Here is a 24,252-nt window from a genome sequence, read left to right on the forward strand (position 1 = left end):
CATCCATCATTGAGGTTACTCCTATACTAAAGATTGGTGGAGTATCAGCATAAATTGGGCTCTCGTTCATTCTATCTTTTTTACTATCAGGTTCAATTTCCCTATTTACGTCATCATCAACGATAGAGCCCTCCTCAGCAAATAGAGATTGCGAACTTTCCGATAGATGAGCATCATTGATTAATGCCTTAGGGCTAGTTGTACTTTTTTGTTCCATAGAACATGATTGTGCACAGTCCATCATCTCCCTTTCAGAATTAGTTAGGTCAGAGTCAGATAGGGCCATTGCACGAGCAATACTCATTCTGGTGGCCATATGAGGCACAGACACGCTAGTAAAACGAGACTTCGTTTTAGCAGATTTTTTTACAGCTATTTTAACAGATTTTTTTGGGCTCATGACTCATTATACTACATCTATGATCAGGCTCCGACCATATTTTCAGAAAGAATGAAAAACTATAACAGATACCATAGTATGACAGGTCAATGTAAAGTTACCAAAAATGCAGAGAATTGGGCCGCCACCCCGCAGCCCCACCAGACCAAACAGACACAACAGGCCACTTCCAAGGCCACTTCGCATGGGCGCGCGCATAGGCGTGCACGCAGCTGATTTTAAAGGTTAACGGTTGTTGGGGGCGTGGCCTAAGAAGATAAGGAGATAACGTGAATGTATAACCTTTAAGTATTGTCAATATATAATATAAGTATGCAGGCTGTTTGTATTCCGTATGAAGTATAATCACCAGATAACTCCCAAGCAAAAAAATACGGCAGCAGCGTGCAGTAGGCTTCTTTTCTTCCTCACATTATCTCGTGCAGCGTGAGCAACAGACACAACAGGCCACTTCCAAGGCCACTTCGCATGGGCGCGCGCCAGAGGTTTTTGATCCGATCCCGCCTGAGGCCTTGCTGCAACCAGAAGCGGCTTTCTCCATCTCGTCGGCGGAGGATGACCGTGATCCGGTCGCACATCCAACCGATCAGGGATTACAACCAACTGGTTTGGGGTCGTTCTTTAGTGGAAGTGCCATTCCAGTTACCTCTTCCTTACTGAATCCCCAGGCTGTTCTGTCCCTGGAGGTGTTGAACACATTACAGAAGCTGTTGGAGCGGTTGGACACTCGGTTACCTCAGCTTGTCCCGACAGTGTTACAGGCTTCGCCCGTCGTCGACGAGCCAGGCCCGGCTCCTGGCCCTCCATCCAGAATCCCTACCGCTTACCCGGTTGAGGAAGATCGTTCTCGTCAACAGGAAGAAGGAGAACTGTCAGGGTCGGAACATGAAGGGTCGGGTTCAGACATCTCGTTATCCCCCTCAAGGGACCCTACATGGGACTCTGAAGCAGAGATGGAAACTCCAAAGAGTCCGGCGCAGCCATCACCACCTGATGACGTGGGTGCTTTCCATGCCATGATGGGTAAGGTATGTGCGGAGTTTGGCCTAGTCCCAGAAGAAGAGAAATAAGATTGTTTTCTGTTCGATCATATGGGCAAGAGGAGAAAGGCAATATTTGCTATCCCCATTTTAGACCATGTCTGGCAGGAGGGACCATGCGTCACCCTTTTTCAGAACCGGCAGTAAAAGGTCGATTGGAAAAGAAATTCAAGGCTACGGAATCGACTCCCAAGTGCTTGACGTCTCAACCTTTGCCGGAATCAGTGGTATCCGCGGCGGCGGCCAGAAAGGCAAGGTCGCAACACAAATGCATGACCCCGCCAGACAACGAAGCCAGGAGACAAGATGCTTTTGGGAAGAAAGTGCTATCGGTTCGAGCGACTACAGTTAAAGCAGCCAACTCCCTGGCTATTATGGCCAGGTATGATAGGGAGATGTGGCATCGGCTAGCTCCTATCTTGGACCATCTGCCGGAGGAACACAGGAAATTTGCCATGCTGCTCGTACGTGAGGGAGAAGAGGCTTCCAATCATTCCATTAACATTGCTGTCGAGCTGGCGGAATCAGGCTTTAAGCAAATCAACAATGGCATAGTGTTACGAAGGCAAGCCTGGCTTAAGTGCACGACGTTCAGACCAGAGGTACAATATAAGGTAATGGATATGCCGTGCGAAGGAGAACACCTGTTTGGGGAGAAAGTGGATGAAGCCTTGAAGGGCATGAAAGAAGATTCTGACACGGCTCGTTCCCTTGGAGCCCTCCAGAGTGATAGGAATTTCGTCCCTTCAGAGGAGGATCAGGTAACTCCCGGTTAGGATCATCTAGAGACCGAGGTTTCAGCAGACCCTCCTACTCTTCCCAAGGCTACAGACGTGCAGCCCAAGCTACTCGTAAAGGCAGAGATTACCAGACCTCCAGACGCAGCCCCACCTTCAAATACTAATGCAAGAGGTGGCGCTTATGCTGCAGAAAGGGGCTATAGAGCTGGTCCCGGTGGCAGAAAGAGGACAGGGAGTGTACTCCCGTTACTTTGTCGTCAAGAAACCCAATGGAAAATGGCGTCCCATTCTAGATCTACGAGCTCTCAACAAACTGCTCAAGAATCTAAAATTCAAGATGCTTACACTCCAAGAAGTGATCCGTTCGATACAACCGGGAGATTATTTGTCGTCGCTAGACCTTCAGGACGCATATTTCCATATCCCGATGCGTCGACGACACAAAAGATTTCTACGGTTCGTCGTCGGATGAAACCCATTAATAGTTCAAGGTCCTCCCGTTCGGACTGAAATCGTCTCCCAGGACCTTCACGAAATGTCTGGCTCCAGTAGCAGCCTGGTTAAGGAAAGAAGGTCATCATGTGTACCCTTATCTGGACGATTGGCTAGTGAGGGGATTGTCTCCGGAAAGGGCACAGGAAAGTCTGAATGCCACCATGTGCCTCCTACAACGTTTGGGCTTCGCAATAAACTTCGAAAAGTCCTCCTTATCGCCATCAAGGACCTTGGTCTTTCTGGGGGCGGAGTTCCAGACGCAGTCAGGACTGGTAAAGCCATTCGTCGAAAGGGTTCTGAAACTGCAGCAAAAAACATTGGTTTGGAAAGTCGACACCAGAGTGTCAGTGCGAAGGTACATGTCCCTACTGGGGACCATGTCGTCCTGCATACCCTTAATCAACAATTGTCGTCTCTTCATGAGACAGATTCAGGAATTCTTGGCGGATCGATGGGCACAGAGTCAAGGGCGTTGGTCGGACAAATTGACCATCAAAAGCAAACTCGTGCAGGCGCTTCAATGGTGGAAAGTTTCCATAAATCTGACAAAGGGAATGCCCTTGCTGGAACCGGTATTCCAGATGACAGTGGTGGTGGATGATTCTCTAACTGGATGGGGAGCTCATCTGGATTCCCTACAGGTTCAGGGTCATTGGTCATCGGAGGAGTCCGGCCTTCATATCAATGTGCTGGAATTAAGGGCGGTGCATTGGGCCCTGAAATCCTTTCTTCCATGGATAAAGGGATCAGTTGTACGCATTATGACAGACAACACAACAACAATGTTTTATCTAAGGAAACAGGGAGGAACTCGCTCCAGAACTCTGTCGACCGAAGCCCAGGAGATCTGGCATTGGGCCCTTCAGCAGAAGATAAATCTATTGGCGTTCCACTTGCCAGGAGTCAAAAACGTGCAAGCAGACTCTCTCAGCAGGGAGATGAATCCACTACACGAATGGGAACTGAACGACCAACAACTACACCGTGTCTTCGAGAAATGGGGTCGTCCGGCCCGCGATCTCTTTGCGACGAGAGACAACAAGAAATGCCCACAATACGTGAGCAGGTGGCCACAGCAAGACTCACTAGGGGAAGCGTTCTCTTTACCGTGGACGGACAAGTTTCTGTATGCCTTTCCCCCATTTCCGCTCATACGTCGGACGCTGCAATGGATCCACAGATATCCATGTCGGGTGATCCTGGTGGCCCCGTACTGGGTCAGACAAGTGTGGCTCTCCGATCTACTCCATCTTTCAGCGGCAGAACCAATGAGGCTCCAGAAAATCCCAAACCTTCTGTCTCAGGAGAAAGGGGTTGTTTGGCATCACAACCCCGACAGCTTCAGTCTGACAGCCTGGCTCCTGATTTCTCTGAGTTTGGTACGTTAGAGATTCCAGCGGACTGTCGTCGAATTTTGCAAGCGGCGAGGGCGCCGTCCACGAACGCTTCATATTCATACAAATGGAAGAGATTCTGCATATGGTGCGCAGGTCAACCAGGTTTGGTCCCGCTTAATATCACACCGGAACAGCTTCTACCATACTTGCTACTCCTAGCTCAAAAAGGCTTACCTATTTCATCCATAAAAGTGCATCTGACTGCCATTTCGAGATTTACTCGGAAGAGACATTCAACTCCGTTATTTAGTGACCGGCTGATTAAACATTTCCTCAAAGGATTGTTCCGAACCTTTCCTCCCACGAAAAAGTTTCCTCCAAGCTGGAGTCTTAACCTGGTTCTGGCAGCGCTGATGAAGGCCTCTTTTGAGCAGATGTCATCGTCATCATTGAAATTGTTGTCGTGGAAATTGGCTTTTCTGGTGGCTATTACTTCGGCTCGACGACTGTCAGAAATACAAGCTTTAGTGATCGATCCACCGTACTTGAGGTTTTTCAATAATAAAGTTGTGTTGGCTACTAATCCTCATTTAATTCCTAAAGTGCCTACCATGTTCCATAAGCACTCTTCTATAGTGCTGCCGACGTTTTTTCCAACACCTTTGTCGGTTGCGGAGAAGACTCTCCATACATTGGACACGAAGAGAGCTTTAAAATTTTACCTCCATCGCACTCAAAGCTTCAGAGACACGAGACAACTATTTGTGGTTTATGGCCCTTCGGCTAAAGGTAAACCGATCTCAAAACAAGGACTAGCCCAATGGGTGTCGTCTGCTATTTCCTTTTGTCACTCAAAAGCCGGAAAACCGCTGGAGAAGCGTCCAAGGGCCCATTCGGCGAGATCCACTTCTTCATCGACGGCATTGTGGTCCAGAATTCCGCTGGGAGATATCTGTCAGGCGGCTTCCTGGTCGGTACCACACACGTTTACCCGGCATTATTGCCTCGAACAGCAACATGCTGAGGATTCACAGATGGGCCGTGCAGTCCTACGGCACCTGTTTCAATAAGGTAAGCCCCAATTAAGGGGTCACATCCTTCGGCTGATGTACTTTTAAGTGTGGTGTTTTCACTGTTAACATACTATAATGTGATGTTTTGCCATGATAAATATGCATTATGGTTATTGTGATATTGGTTTGCATACACACCTCCAATGTTGGGGGATACTGCTATACAATCTATTCTAAGCATGTGAATCCATGAAAGATCCAATGCTGGAGAAGGGAATAGTTTCTTACCTGTAACTCCATTTTTCCAGCATTGGTATCTTTCATGGATTCACATGAGCCCGCCAGCCTCCCCTACGCATGCAAACCAGAGATCCCCCCATACTACTTTGGGGGTCGAAATCTGAGGGAGCCGCGGGGGCGGGGCTATTTATACCTCTACGTCCTAGTGGCACTGCCGTACGCGGCCCAAAACGACGTAGATAGGACACAAAAGTGTTGAAAGTTTTCCTATGGAAAAGGTCTATATAACTTACCGAGGATTCCCAGCCTAACGACGGGGAATATTCTAAGCATGTGAATCCATGAAAGATACCAATGCTGGAGAAATGGAGTTACAGGTAAGAAACTATTCCCTAACTAACCTTGGCCAAGCTGGTAGAGTTTTGAGGAGTGTGTATCAGCTATGGACTCTTCATGTTGTACTATTGCATGCCTCAATAATACTCACTTTACCAACATATGAAATAGAAAACCGAGGCATACCTGACATGTAATTAACTCTCCAGAGACAAAGTGGGGTACAGTTCTGCTAGCAATGTCAAATGTAACCACTTCACCACTACTTATATTAACTTTAGATGGATGTGATTGTGAGCTGTTTCTATCCAAATCCGAACCCGTGACCTGCACTTCACACAAGCACACATGCACACACAGAATACTGTATTTCCTCTTGTTAACAACTCTATCAAGCATCACAGACTAATTAAATTACACAGTTGTTGAATAACACAATGAAACAAACTTTTTTTTCTCGCATTCTTGAAATGTTAATTTGGGCTTTCTGGCATGGACCCAAATGCAGGGTGGACAATTTATTCCACGCCGTTCCCTTCTCTGTGAAGGGAATCCAACCAACTCCCTGCCCACTTCACCATTTTGATCCAGATGGAGTGCCAGGGTTCCCTGGGACCCTGTCTGTATTTCATGAGTAAAACGCAGGTAGAGTGCTTGAGGAATCTACTATAATATCAGGAAAAAAACATTGTGTCAGGTATTACTAATGCACAAGGCACAGATCAATGCAAATTAACCACATGCCACAGTGTAAAACACAGAAACTTGAAGGCCATATCATGCGTAGATCGACCAGAATCCCTCAGAAAGACCCTTGAGAAACTGAATGATAGACTAACTGTAGCGTGGAAGGCAGATAGAAACCCACACTATTGACCGTTGCAAGTTAGTGCCTGTATTTATGATATGCCATTGTGCCTCTGACCATATCTGATTGTGTTTGTTTCACTTGACCTTTCTTTTCCTTTTCAGTTTACACCATTGTTTCTAAGGTGCACTCCGACCGGACCGTGTACCCTTCCTCTGGAGTCCTCTTTGTTCACGTGTTGGAGAGAGAACACTTTAAAGGGGAATTTCCGCCCTATCCCAAGCCTGGTATGCATTGTTTCTAAGAAATAAATGTGAACTATTTTGTGCTGCTCAATATTCAAATGCAAGAATGCACTAATTTCAGTAACTGCAGTGTTTCTCTTTCTAAATTGTATATTGTGTATGTACTTGGAGTTTAACCTTGCCAGTTGTTTATTAGTTATATAAATTATTGCCAATAAATTACAATCATCAATTCAAGGGGGGACAACTATCCCAAACAAACCTAGCTCCATGGAAATGAGAGAGCAATTAGGCCCTTTTCTCTTTTCATGTAGGCGACATGATGTGTTTTGTTTAAATTAAATGAGTGAGTTGAAGTGGGTGGAGTTATAGGGGTGCGAGGGAGCTGGGAGCAGGCACTGAGTGGCAACGGTCAGGTGCATATTCCCCTTAAGTGCTAAGGGCTTCTATGTTCATCATGGATTCCCATAAGAAATCATTGTAGGCTCTGCCCACTACAGCACTTTGTCTTGTCATGTCTGGTATTATTACGGAAGTGAACTCCTTAGAGTGAAACTGACAGTGTTGACTGAATTATGAACAGTGTGGGGGTGGTCAGGAAGGATCCCCATGAGCACGAGGGAATCATGTTGCATGCACAATATTGATGACTTGGGGTGGCGGCGAACTTGGCGTGATGTTGCAATTTCATATGTATCGAGTGTAGTTAATTATGAATGGGATAGGTTACTTTTTGTATAGAACTGATACATATTAGGTTTGCATGCATGTAGAAAGATACAATGTTAAACCGCAAATATTATGTGAACACAATCTACACGTGAGGTGCTTTGAAGTACGTGACAACTGGGAGATGGAGAGGGCTTTAATGCGCATGCAGAGGGAGGGGTACTGTCCTGAAATCCTGCGGTAAAAAGGAATAATATGTATAAGACACACACATGGAGGAACATATAAATGACGTTTTACTAAGAAGTACGTATATATATATAAATCTGCATGTAGTAGGGTTTTGTGAACTTATTCAGATTTTGTGGTGGTGGTTAGCACTTGCACATTGAGTTTTAGGTAGCTGGAAGATTCTGGTTTTGTGAACTTGGGGATTGACGGAGGAAGAATGAATCATCCAATAGAAGCTCAGTCATCGAACAGGACGCAGTGGTTTATGGCTTAACAGTTCCGCAAGGAACAGATGTAATCTTGCTCATTGCACTGATGTCGTGCAGAGGGGTTTGGCCATTTGCTTGGGCTGGCAATAAAGATGATGCCCGAGGCCAGGGTGTCCGGTGTTCAGTTGTTTTCTCAGGGTAAAACTGGAACTGTAGCCTGTACTTGCTGAAGTGGTGGTCGCATAAATTAGAATGTCTTAAGAGGAGCTAGGAGGCTGAGGTGGATGAGATTGCAATCAATAGTTCAAAGAGAACCTGTTTGCTCAGGCCTTCCTCATGTTGCTAAGATATCCGAGCAGACCATGTGGAATCCCACTTCAGGTTAAAGGGCTCTAGGCCAGTTGTTACTAAGTAATCAATTATGTTGTATTTGAATGTTTTATTCTGCCATGAATGCACAACCTACCATGGACCAATCCCCAGCAAAGGTGGACTTCAAACGCAATCTGAAGATGGTAGTAAAGATTGTCGATCCCAATGAGAAGGGATGTATTGGAAAACGATATAAATGTTTTGTCCAGCCATGTTTGACGGATGGGTTGTAATAAAGTGTCTGGGAGTGTTTCAACTGTTGCTAAAATGTATAACAATGTATCAATTGATATGGTTTGTTGAGACTTGGGTTAGTTTGTCCTATAGTACTATCTATTTGCTCTAGAGATGATTGTACAATAAACTTGCTTCACGTACAAAACGTGCACTCGTTCCTCAGGTGGTGGACCCAGTTAGGGCTGAGGTAATTAGGGGCCGCCCCGAAGAATTTGGGGACCATGAAGGGAACTGAGGCTTTCCAAGATGTTGCGGGTCTTCTGTCCACACCACTTGGCTGCAGCACCTCACTGCGGGACCAGTCTATGATGCAGAGTGAAAAAGAGAGGTTGGCAGACACCATATTGGTTAACGGTCTGTCTGCTCCCCAAAGGTGTGGTGCTGTCCAGCTGTGCGGGGAAACTTGACGGAGCACCACATCAGAGTGCTTTGAGTCACGTGACTGTTCTTTTGGAAATTAAGCAAGGAGGGAATGAGGGTTGTTTCTTTTGATTTAAAGGGTTTTATAAGGTTGGAATTGGAATACGGTTTTATGGAATTAGTTGAGGTTGCAGGGATTGGAAAACTGTTCTGTGCCGTAAATCCCCTGTATATATCTTTTACCTAATTTGTTATTTTAGAGGTGTGAGGTGGTATTCTTACCCAGCATGCCCGCTGTAGGGTTTGTCTTGATACCCTTTAGTTTGCGTGTCTGATTGTCTGGAGCCCTCACCTGAAGGTGGGATGGCCTCCTATGGTAGGTCCAACCTACAGATACCTTTCTGAAGTATACCCTTGTCAGTCTTTATGGTGTATCGGCTCGATTTTCTTGATTAGTCGAAGTGGTGAAGGGGAAACTTCCTGTAGTCAGGAAAAGACAGTTTTGTAGTAGAGAAGGCTGTACTAGTAAAAGAAGAGAGAGCGAGTGAGAGCAGCAGTGCTGTAGTGGAAAGCATTGTGCACCTTCTGTGCTCAAGTGGTGGGGATATCGCGGAGATATTGGGCGGCAGAGTGTTTTTATTTGGATAAGATGCTGTCTTTTGTGTACGAGTGAGAAGTAGAATTGAAGCAAACAGTTGAGCAAGGTAACTGCTGTATAAACAAGTACAGTGAGTGATTGTGGGGAATGGTTCCATGTCATTTCATCACGGGATTAACCCTTGCTGGGTTTTTCTCTGCAGAAGTTTTATCGTGAAAACTCATCGAATTTTTATTTTTATGTATGGGTGTTCCTTTCCTAGCCCCCCCAAAAATATTTATATATGGACCACATAGAAAGAAACTCAATCTACCATAGCAAAAACCCATACCAGGCCAACATCGGAGCGTGGCATCGTTATATAGAAGATTGTTTTTTGATTTGGAGAGGCTCAATCATCCATCTCCTAGAATTCCAACAGTGGCTAAATTCACAAAATGTGAATATCAGCTTCGCGATGAACTATAATACCAAAACCATGCCTTTCGTGGCCCTGGAAATAGTAAACCGAGAAGATGGGAAACTCACCACCAAACTTTTTAGGAAACCCACAGATAAAAATACCCTGTTAGAGTATCAAAGTTACCACCCAGCCAGCCTAAAAGACAACCTCCCTAAGGGTCAATTTCCCAGAGTCCGACGCAATTGCACCTTGTTGGAGGATTATAAGACCCATGGGAAATATCTAAAACAACAGTTGAAAGCAAGGGGCTACCCTAAGAAACAAATAAACGTAGCCTACAAAAGGGCCAAGAATGCAAACTGAGACACATGCCTTAATCCAACAGGTAAAACAACTGCAGACAAAATAACATGTGTCACAACTTTTAGCCGAATGAGCCATGGACTCCGAAAATTGGTCATAAAAACTGGCACATCATTAAAACTGAGGACTTTAATCAACTCTACCAAGGTTCACTTTTAAAATGCAAAAAAACCTCAAAGATAGCCTGGTCCATACCTATCCTAAAGAAACGAAGATCAGAGATCCACAAAGAACATTATGGGAATTACCACCAGTGGTCGGGCATTTTAAATGTGGCAAATGTTCTGTCTGCCCTCTCACGCAAAATTTGAAAAATATAACTTTAAAAGGTAGAATTTGGCAACTGAAAACCTTTACCAACTGCTCCTCCCAATGGGTCGTGTATGCTATTGAATGCCCTTGTAAAGTTCTATACTTTGGAAAAAAAACAAAAAGACAAATCAAACAACGAATTGGAGAGCAAAGATCAAGCATCAGAAATCTAACTCCCAATAAACCCCTTGTGGCACATTATGTGTGCTTAAAACACAAACCCAATGAAATGTTCTGGTTAATTATTCAGACAGTTCAGATCACCAATAGAGGGGGCGATAGAGATCTGGCTGTCCGCAAATGCGAGCAAAAATGAATTTACAATTTGGATACCGTAAAAAATGGTTTGGCTGTCGAATGAGGAATCTTCTTTTGAAATCCAACAACATATAACCCGAGAACAGCTATGAGATCAACATATAAAACTCTAACCAGAGCGGGCCTCATGTGTTGATATATATATATAGATATATTTATTCAACATCAAAATGTGATATCCCGCCACATATAAGACCATCCTTGACGCCCCTCGGTGTGAATAGAAGTGAACACATAAAATGTATATCCGGAAGTCGCATACACACAAGCGGAAACTATACCCACATCACCAACAGGGTATAATACTAAATAACCATCGAGTTGTGCCTTTGAAAAACCAACACTTGTGTAATATTGCTTTGGAACACATAACACCTGTACATTGCGCACCACGGAATAATGCATCATCCGACTCTCGAAATACCATCTTGAGTCATATGCATTGTGAATGAAATTGAACATCTGAAATGCGAACCCACAAGGTGCACGCATATTCGTGTGATTTATACCCATACCTCTAACAAGGTATAATATTAAGTGACCATATAGCAGCACTTTTGCAGACTATGCAAATCACCCAATATCGAAAAAAACAAAGAGCACCTGACCTTTTCCCATTACGCCAACCATCCCTCCAATATGGCGAACCAACTAGCGTATCCATAAAGGATGGAGACAGTCTAGTGTTTAATAACACTTTTCGAACTGAAGTCAAAGGCGGAAATCAACCGCAGCCGGAAACACACAAGTCAGACGGCGAAAGAACAAACCTACGCGAGTCTCACTGCAATACGAAAAAAAGAAGAAAACAGCACGAAGACGCTGTGTCCTGTAAGTACTAATACTACAGTTCAAAATGTTCCATTAAATGAAAGAGCATATATGTCTCTAAGACGCATTCATGAAGTAAACGCAGATCGCCAAAAGAGTTGTTTAGGTTTCACAATAGCGACACCTTTAATACATCACGCTTTTCTCTCCCCCCCCCAACAGCTTTGCTAATAAATTGGCAGGCAATGGGGACGACCGCCAAAGAAAAACGGCATCCGACTCCTGAATAGTCCATATACTGAGCGCAACAGGAGACCTAATTGACCAGGTCAGTGCATAACTAAGAGGAATTAAAATGTAACATTCAATTAAATAATACGAGTTACAAGCTACCTTTATATGGTTAACTACAGATAGGATTCTCTGCTGAAAGAAAGCATACAGCAACAGCGCCATATCGTAGCTCGGACAAGAAGGAAGACACCTCCCGTCTGCAAACGATCCAACTTTCTAATAGTGGAAGGCAAAAATACAGAGGCATATTCACTACGCTATTATACAAGGAGGAAGATATCCCCTCTTATGCAAAAAAACTCTCCAGTCTAACCACATGACACCAACAAGGTTAGTGGGATGTATAAGTAGCAATAACAGTCCTATAATATATGATCAACGCCACCATGTTTTTAAAAAATCATTAATACACATCTTCAGCACTCTGTCACTTACTTTACAGCAATTTGGAAAATCTGAATCATTGGGGAATAATTTGAACATCATGTCATTCTGTTAAGAAATCAAGTGTCCTGAAGAGGGCTAAAATTAGAAGAGCAAGACACCAGGCATGGTGTCATTGCAGAACTTTAGCCGAAACATATGTAGACATCCTTGAGACATCTTAAGAAATTGTGTCTAATTCTGAATACGGACAATAGTAATGTTCCTTCACATTTATAGTTCCCCCTATAATGAAATGTTATAAAAATGTTAAATCAATGACTATTTGTAATTAACCAATTCATGTCACATACTATCTACAGTTATTGACATTGTTAAACTGTGAGAAATTGTATCTCTCCTTGGTTTTATTATATTGATTTTGGTGTATGATGTGCCTTGGGGAAAGCACTTAGGACCAATATCTTTGTTTTTACAAATTTTTGATGAATACATTTTGTTTCAATTTTGTGTAATAATGTGGCAGGTTGTTTCATATGCAAGCTCAAGTGTATAAAATAGTCAAGACACTCTCTCATCCCTCTACCCAGCTATCAAGGTGGACTGAGATAGAGGTAATTGGGCTGTTGGTGTTTTTGCTGTACTGCATAACTGGTCCCTATGCAGCCCAATCCTCCTTTAACACAAAATGGGGACATACCCATTATATATATGCCCCCCCAAAAATTTGATGAGTTTTTTTGGGATCACATTTACACAGAGAAAAACTGAGCAAGGATTAATCCCACAATGAAAGGATGTTGTACCATGGAGAATGACTAAGGAATTAGGTAAGGGTAAAAAGGGAGTTCTTTGGGTGAAACATATTGTCTGGCGGGTACATCTCAGTATCAGGATTTTTAAAACTATTTTTTGATAACTTGGGTTGGAGTATGGAGACTCAGTTGAATCATTTTTGCAAGCTGTTGCCGTCTAGAAAACAAACATTTTAAAACAATTTTTTGATAACTTGGGTTGGAGTATGGAGACTCGGTTGAATAATTTTTGCCAGCTGTTGCTGTCTAGAAAACAAACATTTTAAAGTGCCATAGGGAATGGTTGCGAGAAAGTAAGGTCTTGGCCTGTCAAGGGAACCTATGATACAGGAATATTGGAGAATCTGCATACCTTTTTGACTATGAAGATAAAGGCTCAAAATCAGAGAAGCAGGTAAATATCCTAGAACTCTGGCGGATTTATGAAAAAAGCAGGAAGGGTCAAAGTGTTAAAATCATGGAAGAGGGGCCGAAAAAGGAAGGTGCGGGAATTCCTTCTGCACCATTCCCATATGGGTGCTATTATTGCCCGCAGAGTATGCAAACCCTGAGTTTGAACCTCCATTTTCCCCAGCGCATACGCCAGCGTTACGAGACGGGACATGTAACACCTTCATCAGTTACGGTTTCTAATAACTGGGAGCTTGAAGGAAGTGGAAAGATAAGTCCTTCAATTGTTAGGGCTGCATAGAGGTTACGAAGAGAGGGAAGGGAGTATCTCCCCTGACTGCTAGATTAGCAGACAGTTTTAGGGTGGAGGAACGAGAGAGTGGGACTGGCAGCTAGAAGCACAGATGGAGGATCAAGAAAGAGGGAGAAGGAGGTCAGGCCTTTTTATGTTAGGATAGCGGATAGGCTGTGGGAAGAGGTAGAGACACACAAGTGGGGAAAAATGAAAGAAACGCTGAGGCTAGCGGAGAAAGAGATGGTGATGCTACGGCGGCAAAGAGATGAAGAGTGGGAAAGGGAAGAAATACAGGTAAAGGATGTAGAAGAAGTTAGGTGGAGGCATGGGCAGGTTCTTGTGGCGCTCGATAAATCAGTTATCAGAAAGTTTGAGGTGGACATGGGGAACAATGATGCTGCTACAGGTACAGGGGTCGAGCAGGGAGGACGGGAGATTGCACCCTATGATAGTGTTGAGTATACCTCCGTGCCTGTAGAAGGGTCAGGGGATGTGACAGCCGAGTAGAATATGGAGGGGAATGGAAATTGGATGTTGTGCAGGGAGACAAGGGTGTAGTCGCCCTACCTTCTGATCCAGTAACAGCGATAGGTAATACACCATGGAATCATAGGATGCGCTGGGGTACTCGTATGGCCATAGCAAGTAGTAGAGGAGAGATGGGGATAGTCCCAGCTAACTCAGCTGCAAGTCAGTTTGCATTACTCCAGAAGGGTCAAGGAAGGGCATATTATGTCCCGTGGTCACACATGGACAGGAATAACCTGATGAAGATACTCCCTTCGCTAACTGCAGGAGTGGGGAAGTCGATTTATGCATTGGAGAAACATATCGCCGGTGTCACCTTGGCCATAGAGGATATGAAAAGCCTATTTGAGGCTCTGATGGGCGAGCGGTCAGATGAGTTTCGGAAAAAAGTGGGATATCTGGGAGCTCAGATAGATACGAATACTCATGAAGGAGCAGCGTTTCATAATTATAGGGAAAAAGGGTTGGAGTCAAATTGACTCTTGGTACACTCTAGTCCTAACAGGTATCTTGGCATGTTGTAACGCTCACCTGATTCCCGTAGAGGCGCCGGTCTTGACTGGGCGTATATCGTATCTTCAAAGGTGATGTGTAACACACGGCTGGCTCTTTGGGCTGGACCTCTGTGCACTGTATGTCTGACTCGAAGGGTAAGATGTCTGCAGATAGAAAATATGGGATTAAGGAACTGGGTTATTGAATGTCTCTCTCTTCTTCCCTTTCTCTTCTCCTGTAGAACCCCAAAGGTTAACACTCTCACCTTAGGTAAGTGAACGCCGTGCTCTCCATCTGCCTCGGGGCAGGGTGCTGTAACCAGTTTCTTCACTGGATAAGGGGAGCAGGCCTCTTGACTTCAGAGGACTGCTGTCCGTCGTTTACTGCACGAACGGTAAGTTTCGAGTAATTCTAATGTCTTTAAAGTCTTTAGTAATGATGTTTCTTGTTTTGCAGGGTTCCGGCGATGGCGGATGACGGGCTGAAGTGAGTTGAAGATGGAGCCCGTGTGATGAATAGAAGCGCCTGGAAGCACGTAAGTAAGCGCTTGTTGCCTGCTTCACGATGCGCTCTAACTGTCTTTTTATTTTGCAGGTACAAGTTCGGAGCGGCTGCAGGGTGCCGGAATACCCACTGGGTTAGATGTGGAAAGGAGTAATGGCACGTGAGTATTAAAGTTCCCCAATGTCTTTAAACGCACATTGTTTTGTATTTCAGATGCAGGATCCAGCGCCGAAGGCCTCTGGAGCGTGCGAAGAGTTGGTAAGCTTTTGTCTTTCAGATGCCGGAATGCAGTGTGAAGACCTCCGGAGCGCACGAAGAGTAGGTAAGCCTTTGTCTTTCAGATGCCGGAATGCAGCGCGAGGCGTTGGTGACAGCCGATGGACCAGGTAAGTGAAGAGCTGTCACTGAAGACCGTAATGCTAACCTGTTCTTTCTTGTCTTTATAGGTGTTGCTGAAGACTGGATTCAGGATGGTAAGCCTTTTTCCTTAGGCCCAGGATCAGATGCAGAAGACACGATGAGCGTTCTGCTGCAGAGGATGCAGAATAACGCAAAGCAAGATTCATCCATTGGGTGTGGTTTAAATAGCCTCCTGTAGTGCTTAGGTGTCTCCTTCCACAGCCACGCCTAGGTAAGAAAAGAGTTCCTGCTTTCCAGAAGAGTTCCAGTGTTCTGAATCTAGGGAGTGGCTCCTGCCCCACCCAACAGGAAAAGTAGTTCCAAACAGAAGAGGATCAGAGGCTCAACTGGCAGGCAAGTAAGCAGCATGGTCTGCTGCAGGTAAGTCCACCCAAGCATTAAGAGCCCGGCGCTTCCAGCGCTGGGACTGGGCATATCTATGAGCCTGGTGCCACTGGCGCCAGGACTGGGTCCAAAAGGTCCCAATTGGGACTGGTTGGCACTCGGAACCTGGGTTATGGATCTGCTTCCAAGGGAGTTGGGAAAACCCTGACCTTTTGGAAGCAGAGATCATGACAGTACCCCCCCTCAAGGCCCCTCCCAAACCGGGCTTCTCCGGGGGTTTTGGCTTGTCAGGAAATGTTCGGTGATATCTTTTGATTAGGCGAGGAGCGTGGACATATTCATCAGGTTCCCAGGATCTCTCTTGGGGGCCGTAGCCTTTCCAGTCAATTAGGTAAAATAGTTTATATTTGGAGATCTTGGAGTCCAGAATGCTTTTGACTTCAAACTCGAGTTCTCCATCAACTAGGATAGGTTTTGGAGATTTAGTTAGTCGGGTTTGAGGTTGCACGGGTTTTAATAGAGAGACGTGGAAGACCGGATGTATCTTCATGTGCGGGGGCAAGTCCAACTTGACCGCTACTGGGTTTACTATGGTAGTGATGGAATAGGGACCAAGGTATCTTGGGTTGAATGTGCGTGGCCCTTTTAGAGGTAGATATTTGGTGGATAACCAGACTTGATCCCCTACTTGATATTGAGGGGCTTCCTTCCGATGTTGATCTGCTCCTTTCTTGTATTGTTCTTTAGCCCTTTGAAGGTGAGAAACAGCTTCCTTAAAGGCTTGGGTGATTGTAGAAAGCAGGTAGTCTACTGCTGGTGTTTCAAGATCTTGGAGGGGATCCAACTCCGAGGTTCGAGGGTGACTGCCGTACAAAAGAAAAAACGGGGTTTTCCCAGTTCCCGAATGGACAGAGTTATTGTAGGCATATTCGGCTATCCAAAGGATGTCTTTCCAAGTTTTTTCAGTTTGTTGCAGCATGCAGCGTAAATACTGTTCCAGAGTTTGATTGGTCCTCTCGGTTTGTCCGTCGGTCTGAGGGTGGTGACTGGTCGATAGTCTCACATCAATTTGAGCCGACCGACAGCAACTTCGCCAAAAATGAGAAATAAATTGACTACCTCGATCCGAAATTAGAACCGAAGGAAAACCGTGCAGTCGGACGATGTTTTCGAGAAATTCTCGGGCCAGAGTTGCTGCTGTTGGCAAGCCTTTGAGCGGAATGAAATGCGCCATCTTGGAGAATAAGTCCACGATTACTAGAATCGTATTGTATCCGGAGCATGGAGGTAGATCGGTGATGAAGTCCATAGAAAGCGTATGCCAGGGGCGAGGTGGGATGTCAATAGGGCGTAAGAGGCCCGCTGGTCTTTCCTTTTGACTCTTGTTTTGGGCGCATACTCCACAGGACATTATAAAGTCTCTGATATCTTTTTTCCAAGACGGCCACCAGAAGTAGCGCTTGATCTTTTCTGAGGTCTTGGCCATACCGGGATGTCCTTCCATTAAATAATCGTGATAACAAGAGATTACTTTTTTCTGTAAATCTGTGCTGGGTAGGTATAATCGTTCTTGGAAATACAATAAGTTGTCCTTTACTGCAAAGTCCTTTCCCTGCAGATGCCAATTCTGTATGTCTGCTGGAGTTACAAGTTGCCTGGCTTTATCCTTAACTTCCTCTATGGATTCTGTGGCGATTACACCCAGAATTCTTTGTTCGGGAATGATTGGTACAGGTTTAGGGTTGATCAAGTGTTCTTCCACTCCCATCCGAGAAAGGGCATCAGCTTTACCGTTCTTTGTACCAGGTCGATAGGTAATTATGAAGTCAAACTCTGCAAATAATAATGCCCAACGGAGTTGTCTAGAGGATTGGGCTTTTGCGGTTTTCAAATATTGCAGGTTTCGGTGATCCGTAATCACAGTAACGGTGTGTCGGGCCCCCAGCAGATAATGCCGCCAAGCCTTAAAGGCAGACTTGATAGCCAGAAGTTCCTTGTCAGTAATCGTGTAATTGATTTCAGGAGGCGAGAATTTGCGGACCAAAATGCCACGGGATGCAACTGATTGGTTACCGGGTCCCTTTGTGATAGAACTGCCCCCATGGCAAGGCTTGAAGTATCAGTTTCCACGATGTAGGGGAGTTCGGGGCGAGGGTGTTTTAAGATTGGTGCAGAGATAAATTTAGTCTTCAAATCCTGGAAAGCTTGTTCCGCCTCGGTAGACCATTCAAAACGTTTGTTTTTCTTTAACAAGGCAGTGATGGGCTGGACTATTCGAGAGAATTCGGGGATAAACCTGCGGTAAAAGTTAGCGAAGCCTAACATGCTTTGCACACCTTTTACGGAGGATGGTGATGGCCATTTGAGAACTGCATCGACCTTCTTTGAATCCATACGCACTCCGCCAAGTGATAATATGAATCCCAAGAATTCAACTTCAGTCACGTTGAAAACACATTTTTCCAATTTAGCGAAAAGTTTGTGTTGACGCAATCTTTCGAGGACCATTTTCACGTGTTTCCGATGTTCAGATTCCGATGAAGAATAAACGAGGATGTCGTCAATGTAAACAACAACACACACATCTATGAGCTCTCTGAGGACATCGTTCATAAAATATTGAAAGGCGGCCGGGGCATTGCAAAGTCCCAAGGGCATGACCTGATATTCAAATAGCCCATACTTGGTGCGGAAGGCCGTCTTCCATTCATCGCCCTCTTTTACTCGTACCAAGTGGTAAGCTCCTCTAAGATCCAGCTTTGTATATATGCATGCTTTTCTGACTTGGTTCAGGAGTTCAGGGATCAAAGGTAACGGATATCTATTCTTAACGGTGATCTGGTTCAGGGAGCGATAATCTATACAAGTTCTAAGGTCTCCTTCCTTTTTTGGAACGAAGAACAAAGCTGAAGAAGCAGGGGACTTGGAAGGACGAATAAACCCATTTGCCAGGTATTGATCCAGGTATTGTCGAAGGTGAAGGTTCTCAGGCTCGGTGAGGGCATACATTCTACTACAAGGAGGAGTAGATCCAGGTATCAGGTCTATCTGGCAGTCATAAGACCTATGAGGAGGTAGAGAGTTAGCCTGATCCTTCCGGAAAACATCTTGGTATTCTAGGTATTCGGGAGGTAACTGGGGAGTCTCTGAAGAGATTGCTGCCAGTGCAACACCAGGTGGAGGGTGACAAGTAGAGACACATTCTGGAAACTGTACCGTTCTTGCTCGCCAATCGATCAGAGGATTGTGTTTCTCTAACCAAGGTATTCCTGGAATAATCTGAAACTGAGGGGCCTTGATCACATCGAACACGATCTTCTCATGGTGTCCATCTTGACTTACTAGCGTCACCTCTTGAGTGGTATGCGTTACTGGCCCGGAGGCTATCTCCGTACCATCCACCGTAGTAATGACGTCCTTTACAGCCTTGGGACAAAGAGTTAGATTCATCCTCAAAACCATTTCATGATCCACATAATTGCCGATGGCACCGCTGTCGACGTAAGCTTCAATTGCATGTAATCGATCCGGATTATCAGGGCTAATGAGGACCATAGGTATCACGAAATGCGAGGTCACGGAACTGGTTTTCACGCTCAGCAAGAGGACCTCTATTCTTGTCGGGCGAGGTCGTTTCCCTGCTCAGAGTTTGTAACTTTGGTAACTGCAGCTCCTACTGCCTTCTTGGCAGGTTTCACCGGACAGTCTCGAAGAAAGTGCCCTGAGTTTCCGCAATAGAGGCATAATTGCAACTGTTTCCTCCTTTCCCGCTCCTTGTGTGTTAGAGGACCTTTCAGACCCCCTATTTGCATGGGTTCCCCGGAGTCTACTCCTTTGGAAGGAGTTGGCGGTTTGGAAAATACTCGAGCATCAAACTTGGAACGATCGGCCTTCCTGTTCTGCAGTCTGTGATCTATTTGAACGACTAAGTCTATATAGTCCGAACAATCTTGTGGGGGATTCACTACTTGGGCTAACACATCTTTGAGCTCTCCACGCAGACCTCTATAAAACAGCATAATCCTTTTGTCCTCAGGCCATTGAGTTTCCACTATCAGTCTGTTGAAAGACGCAATATAAGCCAAAAGGTCTTGATTACCTTGTCGCAACGAAAGAAGCTCATTGTCCAAGGCCTGCCCCTGTGAATGTCTTGCGAACAGTTTTTCCATACTGAGCTGAAAAGCTTGAAAATCATGGAGGACCGGATCATCTTGATTTACTAGAGGGATCGACCAGTCTGCCGCATTGCCACTAAGGTACGAAAGCACGAAAGCTACTTTAGCTTGATCAGTTGGAAAGGCTGCTGGCCGGCATAAGAAATGCAACCGGCACTGATTGATAAATACTGCAAACCTCTTTGGGTCACCAGAAAATCATTCGGGCGGAGCCAGAGGTACATTCCCAGGTAGGTTGAGCTGCACTGGATTCATAGAGGATGTAGAAGGAAGATTTCCCCCAGATGCGGGTAACGGGGTCTGTCCGGCTTGTGACTGTAGCAATTGTCTAGCGAGATCATCTGTTCGCTCCTTGGAAATAATCAGTTCCCTTCTTAGAGCGTTCGTTTCCTGATGGGCTGCATGCACTTCTGCCCTTAGTTCCCCAAGTAACTGGGCTAGCTGGTCGGTATCCGAGGTTTCCATAGCGCCTGGACGGGAGTTTTGTGGTAGGCTTTGCGTTCTGTAACGCTCACCTGATTCCCGTAGAGGCGCCGGTCTTGACTGGGCGTATACCGTATCTTCAAAGGTGATGTGTAACACACGGCTGGCTCTTTGGGCTGGACCTCTGTGCACTGTATGTCTGACTCGAAGGGTAAGATGTCTGCAGATAGAAAATATGGGATTAAGGAACTGGGTTATTGAATGTCTCTCTCTTCTTCCCTTTCTCACCTCCTGTAGAACCCCAAAGGTTAACGCTCTCACCTTAGGTAAGTGAACGCCGTGCTCTCCATCTGCCTCGGGGCAGGGTGCTGTAACCAGTTTCTTCACTGGATAAGGGGAGCAGGAATCTTGACTTCAGAGGACTGCTGTCCGTCGTTTACTGCACGAACGGTAAGTTTCGAGTAATTCTAATGTCTTTAAAGTCTTTAGTAATGACGTTTCTTGTTTTGCAGGGTTCCGGCGATGGCGGATGACGGGCTGAAGTGAGTTGAAGATGGAGCCCGTGTGATGAATAGAAGCGCCTGGAAGCACGTAAGTAAGCGCTTGTTGCCTGCTTCACGATGCGCTCTAACTGTCTTTTTATTTTGCAGGTACAAGTTCGGAGCGGCTGCAGGGTGCCAGAATACCCACTGGGTTTGATGTGGAAAGGAGTAATGGCACGTGAGTATTAAAGTTCCCCAATGTCTTTAAACGCACCTTGTTTTGTCTTTCAGATGCGGGATGCAGCGCCGAAGGCCTCCGGAGCGTGCGAAGAGTTGGTAAGCTTTTGTCTTTCAGATGCCGGAATGCAGTGTGAAGACCTCCGGAGCGCACGAAGAGTAGGTAAGCCTTTGTCTTTCAGATGCCGGAATGCAGCGCGAGGCGTTGGTGACAGCCGATGGACCAGGTAAGTGAAGAGCTGTCACTGAAGACCGTAATGCTAACCTGTTCTTTCTTGTCTTTATAGGTGTTGCTGAAGACTGGATTCAGGATGGTAAGCCTTTTTCCTTAGGCCCAGGATCAGATGCAGAAGACACGATGAGCGTTCTGCTGCAGAGGATGCAGAATAACGCAAAGCAAGATTCATCCATCGGGTGTGGTTTAAATAGCCTCCTGTAGTGCTTAGGTGTCTCCTTCCACAGCCACGCCTAGGTAAGAAAAGAGTTCCTGCTTTCCAGAAGAGTTCCAGTGTTCTGAATCTAGGGAGTGGCTCCTGCCCCACCCAACAGGAAAAGTAGTTCCAAACAGAAGAGGATCAGAGGCTCAACTGGCAGGCAAGTAAGCAGCATGGTCTGCTGCAGGTAAGTCCACCCAAGCATTATGAGCCCGGCGCTTCCAGCGCTGGGACTGGGCATATCTATGAGCCTGGTGCCACTGGCGCCAGGACTGGGTCCAAAAGGTCCCAATTGGGACTGGTTGGCACTCGGAACTTGGGTTATGGATCTGCTTCCAAGGGAGTTGGGAAAACCCTGAACTTTTGGAAGCAGAGATCATGACACATGTTGTGCAACTAGAACATTGAGGTTCTACTCTCAACCTCAGATATATACTATAAACTGGCAGGTTGGTTCTGGTTGTTCGCGCTAGCCTTAATAATGACTATGATTACAATGATCATATACGTTTGTCAACAGAAAAGCTTGGTTTATTGTTGTAGAATTGGTTGAGTGGTTCAGCCAACACTTGTTTCGACACTGTGTCTTTGTCAAGGCTGATATTTAGACAATATTCGAGTGAGCTCAATCAAACCAATGTATTTTACAATTAAATTTGTGTGATCAAGGTTGTGGATGGGGAGGGAAGGGAAAGCAGACAGAGACATAGGGAAAGCTAATTTTGCTGATCAACAATCATTCACAATGAGAGGTGGAATCGAGAAAGCACCTATAATCCCCCAATTGATGTGTTCGTCCAATTGGGAGAGCATGTTAGAATGACCTGTGGATCACATAATAGAGAGATAAAAATGTAAGTGATCCAAGACAAATTGGTAATTGTGTGCCAACATGGTGCGAGTTCGGAAACCTGCTTGACACTTACCCTAATGATCGTGGATAAGTTCAGGTTGAACTGGTAGGTTAAAGGTAATACGCACTCCTTAATTGAAAGCTGCAAAGGTTAGCAGAATGGCCTTTAATCTACTGAAAACTGCTGTATCCTCCTGTTCGGGAACCCACCACCTCCAAGAAACCAGTTCTAATTATCCCTCACTCCAACTTAAATGATACTGATCACCCTTGCCACTAGGGCACTTTACACCCAATTGGGCTAACATATCAATATGGGGATTCTGGGTGCTTTCTCTATTCCACCTCTCACCTCAATGTGAATGATTGTTGATCACCTATGGCCCTAGCCGAAATGAGCCAAGATCCAGGATTGGTCACTTTGTGTCTGCAGCCCGACCTATGTTAGGTCATAGATTAGGACACCTACATAGACTCAATGATGATAATGAATTGTTGTACTATGTTTTCCATGTTTATACTTGTGACAATATGGTTCTTGAAGTGTCCATTGAATCACAAGCAGTGCCTTTGCACATACCTTTGGTATTCATAAATTGCACTGTCCACAACTGTTTTATTATTATTGTTTTGTGTTCAATGTAAAAATATGAATATAAAAATAAGTGAAAAACTGCTACAAATGGACAAAGTAGCAGAATAATGTACTAATATTCAAAATGGAAAATAGGAATAAAACTGATTCGGCCAATTTGAGAAGGCCGTCTCGGCAAAGCATGTTGTAGACAAGCTTATTCGTTTATGACACTTTGAACCTAGAACTAGGCTCCTGAAGGTTTGAAAGGCAGATTTATTCTAGCCAGTACTTTTGATATTCATTACATACACTAATAATTGTATGTTGAGTTCATAAGTGGCAGGATACCCTGTGTTCCATTTCTTCTAGCCATGATCACTGTGAAACTGTCCAAGGCTAGGGCCACTACCACTTCATCCTAAATGGGTACTATGAGGAACCTGAGGGCATCCTCACTTCTATTCCCCCTGTAGCCTCCTCTCGGGTGGCCAAGGAAAGGCCATTGCTTTTGGATCCCGACCCTGGGGGTGCATATGCGAGGGAGGTTCACCTGAGAGGAGGAGATTTGGGGAGTGGGCAGTGGACATCATGAGGTGACACATGACATCCCCCATATCCTTTTTACAATAAACCCTCCATCCCCCAAGCCATTATAGGGTTTTGTCAGCCCTTTCCCTATTAATCCCCTAAAACCTTTCCCAAAACATACCAATATGCTACTGGGACGAAGAGGATAACTAGAACAGCCCACCCTCATTTTAATAATACAGACACGTATCAAACCCAACCAAGTACTGAGATGAGGAGGAGGACAACACGAGAGAAGCAGGGCTACCGCTTTAATGGTGAGTGGTTAGTCCTTTTTGGCATACTCATGAAGGCGGGATCTTTAAAAGCTGGAATCAAGAGGGAAATGGAGCTAGCTGTCAAGGCTGATTCAGCCTTGGAGGCCGAGACAGCAGCCGGGAAAGCAACTCCAGGTCAGCGGTGAGGCCAGAGGAGCGTTCGAGAACCATGTACAGATGCAGAGTTTATGCAGCAGAAAGTGAAGCCAAGGTGTGCTGAAAGCTGGTAACAGTCCGCGAGAGGGAGACCGGCGTGACTGAGCAGAGCGGTCACAGGAAT

At 45.3% G+C, this 24,252-nt stretch overlaps 1 protein-coding gene across 6 annotated transcripts in view; it reads left to right on the forward strand.

The window, feature by feature from the left end:
• SGCE (sarcoglycan epsilon) overlaps positions 1-24,252 on the forward strand; it is a 449,332-nt gene that overhangs the window by 186,346 nt on the left and 238,734 nt on the right. For all 6 annotated transcript variants that reach the window (XM_069648569.1, XM_069648566.1, XM_069648564.1 and 3 more), the window contains exon 2: positions 6,574-6,696. In XM_069648569.1, the coding sequence (XP_069504670.1) occupies positions 6,574-6,696 (123 nt within the window). The remainder of the gene's footprint in view (positions 1-6,573; positions 6,697-24,252) is intronic.

This window comes from Ambystoma mexicanum, chromosome 2q, assembly GCF_040938575.1.
Source record: "Ambystoma mexicanum isolate Mex_15411 chromosome 2q, UKY_AmexF1_1, whole genome shotgun sequence".
NCBI classification, from domain to species: domain Eukaryota; kingdom Metazoa; phylum Chordata; class Amphibia; order Caudata; family Ambystomatidae; genus Ambystoma; species Ambystoma mexicanum.